Here is a 6,000-nt window from a genome sequence, read left to right as displayed (position 1 = left end):
AACAAGAAGAGGGAGAGACTTTTCCACCACCGTGGCTGCATCCATAGTGATAGAAACTAAATTATTCTGACAGGTTTACTTTAATGTTTCAATTCTAATCGGTCGTTTTTCTTCACCAAGCAGCAACTTCTACATCGGCGTTTTGGTTTCCTGAAAACCAGTTCAGCTATGTTGGGATTTATCATTGAAATTAAAGCCACAAGCTCACTTGTTAGCTTGTGGTCCCCATGTGGACTGGATGTTTTTCCAGTAAATGATTGATAAAAGTTTTCTTTACAGCTGTTTGGCCGGGAATCAAAAAGTAACAAACTGAATGTCAAAATGTCACCTTCGTTTAATTAAATGATAAAGGTTCATCTGAGGGGAATATGGCGCAGTTCAAATGATCCCCTAATGTAATATCTGCACATTTAGGAGCCAGGATTGCGACAAGTTTACTTTTGCAAGTTTCGCATTCATTTGACTGTGTGACATTTACTTTGTGCGACATTTCAATTAATAGCAACAAAATGTAATAATTGCAGTTTACTCAGCTGAAACTGATCCCGGTTCGGTGTGAGCCTGGATCGTGTGAATGTAGCAGCGTGTCGAGTTTTAGGTGCCGAAAAACTCGTTTTAGCATAGCTCTTTAAATCAGTACAGGGGATCAAAAAAGTCTGGAATCATAAGAATAAATGACACCTCATGTTGTCATGTTGTGAATGTTTTCTCTGTACAAACTGAGTGGTTTAAGGTGCGAGGCATTTCAAGTTCAGCTTTCCAGCCTCCCCTGCCCTTTAATCAGCTGAATAATAAAAATGACAAGGTCGGATAAGGAACTCTGTTATAGTCACAGTGTGTCAATAACATCACCTGGGAGTGTTTTTTTTTTTTTTTTCACTCAAATAAGATGGCAGTAAGTGAGGAAAAAGCATGGATGTGTGGTTTACTTATGATTCCAGACTTTTCCAGCATCCTTTCCAGCTTCTGAAATGATTTGATTTTGGGGGTCAAGGTGTCGGCTTGTGTCAGATTGGTCCACCTGTTTCATTTTGCCCAGTGAATTTAGGTTAGATTGCGTTTGCCAGTGTCAGTTTTTGCTGTCGGGGGTGTCAAAGGTGGCCGCGGGTGGATCTTAGCGGTCCGAGGTCACTTTGCGTCACTTGGGTAGTTCTCGAACAGATCCAGGCCGAAGCACACGAGCCGCTCCGCTGACTGGATGGCCCGCAGGATGAGAGACAGGGACTGGTTCACGGCGCTGTGCTGAGGCGCCTCGTGGTTCACCGTGTTGTGCCGGACCGCTTCGCTGTGCACGAGGTCTTCCTGTGAGAACCTGAGGATGGAAAACTGGGGAGTTTTCCCTGGAAGGCTGTACAACAGGTTCCTGAAGGGAGGAGAGAGAAAGGAAGAGTTATAGTGAAGCCACATCGATACATCTACATACATTTATGAGAGCACAAAATGTCTCTCTGCACATGACAAGTCAGAACGTTGCTGCTTGAAGCCTGGGGAATTTTTGGCCTGTTGGTGGCGCTGTGGTGGCCCAGTCACTTTCATGATGTGGATACTGGATATCGGTATAAACACACATCACTCTGCGGTGGTTCAACAAATTTGACCCTTCAGTGTTTGAGATTTTGAGCGTGGAGCTTGGGTCCCTGTTGGCCTGGTGGTGGCGCTATGTTGGCCCAATCAGGTTTATATTCAAAATGCCCAAATCCATCATTCCCACTGGTTTGATCCACAACAAGCCCACAGAGGCTGAGAAAACACACGTGATGGATGGATGGAGCTCAGTCTACGGTCTCTGCCCTGATCTTCAGTCACGGGAGAAAACAAACGTGAATCATGAGGTAGAAAGTTACAAATGAATACAGATTGTTGGGAAAAAAGAGGGATTTTGAAAGGTGCAGCTGTGTGAAGAAGCAGAGTACCGGCTGTGACATCTGCGATATTAAACTGTACCTTTTTTGCTGTCCTCACTACATAACGAAAATGGCGTTTTAAACGACTAGAAATGTTGTTTTCCTGTGGACAGGAGGCCAAAATGCAAAGAAAACTTCCTGATTCATCACTTTGACATAAACATAAAATATCAGTGATGGATGTCCCCCCCTTACTGCAGCTAGGTAAGACATTTTAATTATTGTAAGTTTTATTTCACATTCCAGTGCAGTATGGGTGGAGTTTACTCAACCGGTTAAAGGGCAGCAGTTTGTAAAACCAGCTTTTTTTTTTTGCACTGTTAACTAATGTCATAGATGAAATTGATATAACTTATTACTTATCATTTACTTAAGTTTTGTTGTCACAAAGTTACTTAAATGCTGTTTTGGAAGCTTTTCCCCACGAGTAACATTCAAGGAGAAACAATTAATATTTTGGAGGAATTTGTTAAAAAGATGTAAAAAAAAATTCATCCTCTTTCCAATGAGATACAACTTGTAAGGATCCTGCATTTCTGGAATGGAAAGAGGACGAATCAGGCTTTACAACGGTATAAGATACAACACTATCTTGTATAAATAAAGGGGAGAAATTATAGACTGAAAAAGCGGTGCAGAACTTTTTGCCTAGTTTACATAAATCATTGTTTTAACATGGGTGTCAATGGGAAATTGGGACATCACGTATTTCAGCATTTTTCAATACTTTCCACCACTGGGATTTCTTAGGACTTTGATATGTTATAACCAACATACTTATGAGACTAAAAAAGTTTTTTTCCTAGGTCACTTTGCATAATGCCCATACAAATTGGCTATTGACAGCTTCTTTTTCCTATCAGCCTTCAAAAATCAAATTGTTCAACACAAACTGGCACCATCCACCAGCAGCACTGCAGCTGTGGCTGGTAAGTCTGTAACCTGCACGTGTCACTTTGCTGCGTCGCCCACCAGTCTCTTCTTCAGTATCTTCTCTCAGCTAATAAATCAAGAGGGCTGGCTGAGAAACAGTCTGACACTCTGAATGTTCTCACAGTATCTGGGGAAGACGATGACCGTCGAAACAAGGACACATGCAAACTTTTTTGGCTTTGCCCTCCGCTTCAATTTTCTGGCACACTTCACAGAAACCCATACTGTACCGTATGAATTATTGTCTCCTAAAAACACACCCTACACCCTATATATTTCTCTTTATCTTACTGTCACACACACACACACACACACATGCACATGAACACACAGGCCTCTGGCGTTGTGGAGCAGAGGCTTGTAGGTCAGGGTGGTGGAGACTCGGGCTGAGGCACATTGATTTCTCTTTAAGTGGCTGAACGGACGGTCTCAGCCTGTAAATGGAGTGATTCTTCATCGGCTCAGACGACACACTGCTCATGGGCTACACGGTGAACTGACCTTCAGTTCACTCTTAAGACTGAACAAAGTCAGCGTCGTGTGAATATTCTGCATCTGATGAGCTATATTATAATATTATAAGGTGTAAGACACAGCTATTGTTGCAAAATACACCCTGAAAACATGATCATGTGATCTCTGAGAGGAGTGTTGGGTTATGTAAGGCATAATCCACTCCAAAGTGGCTTTCTGTCAAATATAATAGGGATGTTAAGCAGAGACTGTTTTTCGGGGCAGCTATGGTGACCCGAAATCAATACGTGTCAACACTGTCGCTGCAGAAAACAACACCGGCAGGTTGTTCCATCATCAGCTTACTATTAAAAACGACATTTGAAAGCTTTATGCTTTTGAGGATAATTTCATCGCGGAAGAGGAGTTTTTACTTTTGTACGACGTAAACAAGTTGAGCAGTTGAGATTAATCACAAGAGAAAACACTCAGGTTTCAATTCATTGTCAATACAGTGACATGAGTTAGTGTAGGACTAGATCCAATCCAAACCACAACAAAAACTCCCAAAAGAAAATTCCCTCTCCAGTTAGGTGCACATTGTGTTAGGTACAGCAAATGTGCAGTTTTCCTACAGCAGACTGACATGCGACGGTGGCAGAGGGAGGAAAAACAAAACTGCTGCTGCTTCAAGTCCCTAATGAAAACTGTGGAGGTGGGGAATGTCAATGAACTGTGGTGTTCATTCACAATCAGGCTGGGAAGATAACCGTCGTAATGTCTTTTTGGCGCTGGCTGTCGTGAGTCAGCTAGCTAAACCACATAGGGGAGACTGGGGTAAGTTGAGCCAAAGGGTAAGTTGAGCCACCCCCTGTTGCTAGGAAACGATAAAAAATATTGATCATGTGACCAAATATTTAGGAGGAAGGCATCATTTCATGGAGTCTGTGAAGGTAAGAACCACATGGGTAAAGTGGTTAGACATTTATTTCCAAAAAAACATTTTTTACTCTTAAAAGTGAATTCAGTCTATCATCAGTTTCCTGAGAATTGTGTTAAGACCAAAATAGATCATTTTAAATTTGTTTTATACATCAATTGTGGTATCTATGAGCTACAACATGAGGTCATAAACCTAGCATAAAAGTGCACCATTTTAGCTGTGGGGACTAAAAAAGTCAAAATGGTAGCTCTGGGGTAAGTTGAGCCATTTGGCCAGGGGTAAGTTGAGCCGGAGGCCCATACACTTAATAAGTGTATTTTGGCTGTAGCCTAAATGTCTTAAATATTAAATAATAAATAAAATAATAAATATCAATTACTTATTAAGTGTATAGGGTAAGTGTATTTTGGCTGTAGCCTATATGTCTAAAATATTAAATAAATATTAACCCTCCCCCATGCCCCCGGTGGGCATGGGGCCACAGCCAGTGGTGGCCGTTGCCACCAAATGTGTTACGTTCATATGCTCATAACTGACCTTACTGTCAGCAAGGACACCAAGAAACTAGTGTTCTAGTGTTTTCTTTCCAAAAACACAGCTGTTAATTTTCTCTTCCCAAGTGCACTTTAAGGCCTGTTAAAACAGCTGTTTATTGTACCTGTTGAATTGTGTTTAATACATAAAAATACACATGAATGTGAAGAAGTGACTGTTATTTAGGGAGGGAGAAGGTGAGGGAGGGGTGGGATGGAGGTGGGGAGGAAGGTGGAGGGGGAGTAGGGATACGGCTCAACTTACCCCGCTCCTATGCTCAACTTACCCCATACACGGGGTAAGTTGTGCCACGAGACCACTTTTTTTGGACATGCTATATTATGGAAACAGTTATGTTTACACTCATTCTGTTTGCTTGAAGAGATGCACAACATCCTGAAATATATGCAGATATATTAGTTAGCGACAAAACTATGATTGCCTTGATGTAGTGATCCTAAATGTGAAAAATGGCTCATCTTACCCCAGTCTCCCCTACAGCAAAACCTCGATCATCCGAACTCCTCGGGAAGGAAGATATTTCAGATAGCTGGAATTTTGTATAATTCAAACATGCATACGAAAGCACCGAACCTTAAGTTAAATATATTACGAACATTTTCTCAAACACTTTTATGGTACAAACAGCCTTTAAACCATGTGACACATAATGTAAATTACAGTACAGTCCACAAACCATTTGGGACAACAGCAGCATCACAGAAACCACACATGCAGGAACAAACTTTACTGGAGAACAGTACTTTAACAAAAAACATAACAACAGCATTAGATTGGTAGGCTATTGCATTGTAGGCTGCTGGAGAATAGTACGCAGCTTTTAGTGGGAAGAAAAAATGGAAAAAGGAACTAGCCAGGCAGTTGACTGGTCATTTCGTAAGATTGGGGGTCAGATAATCGAGGTCCTACTATGCTCCATGTTGCATCCACAACAACACCTGGCTGGGTAGACACATCAGAAACATTTCAGCGAAGTTCATCTACCCTTTTTCCCTCTTCTGCTTCTGATTTTCTGGTGACGGTTCGGCCTCCAACCACGAATCAAAAGTTTCATATTCTCCAAATATGTTATAAGCGATTTTCATGTTGTAATGACATTTGGCTCCAGTAGATGTCGCTGTTAGATAGCTTGATACTGGTAGCAAGTGGCCCGGACTCTGCACTTTTTTTTTTTCTTTTTTTTTTTATTATTGTCTTTGATGTGTCTTTGTC

At 41.5% G+C, this 6,000-nt stretch overlaps 1 protein-coding gene across 1 annotated transcript in view; it reads right to left on the bottom strand.

Moving 5' to 3' along the window:
* Positions 1-1,128: 1,128 nt before the first annotated feature.
* Positions 1,129-6,000, bottom strand: part of naaladl2 (N-acetylated alpha-linked acidic dipeptidase like 2) — a 331,707-nt gene continuing 326,835 nt past the window's right edge. Inside the window, exon 15 of the mRNA XM_030048811.1 lies at positions 1,129-1,363. Coding sequence (XP_029904671.1) covers positions 1,129-1,363 — 235 coding nt within the window. The remainder of the gene's footprint in view (positions 1,364-6,000) is intronic.

This window comes from Myripristis murdjan, chromosome 4 (assembly GCF_902150065.1).
Source record: "Myripristis murdjan chromosome 4, fMyrMur1.1, whole genome shotgun sequence".
Classification (NCBI taxonomy): domain Eukaryota; kingdom Metazoa; phylum Chordata; class Actinopteri; order Holocentriformes; family Holocentridae; genus Myripristis; species Myripristis murdjan.
The sequence above is the reverse complement of the archived record's forward strand: the minus strand, read 5'-3'. Positions and strand labels throughout refer to the sequence as shown.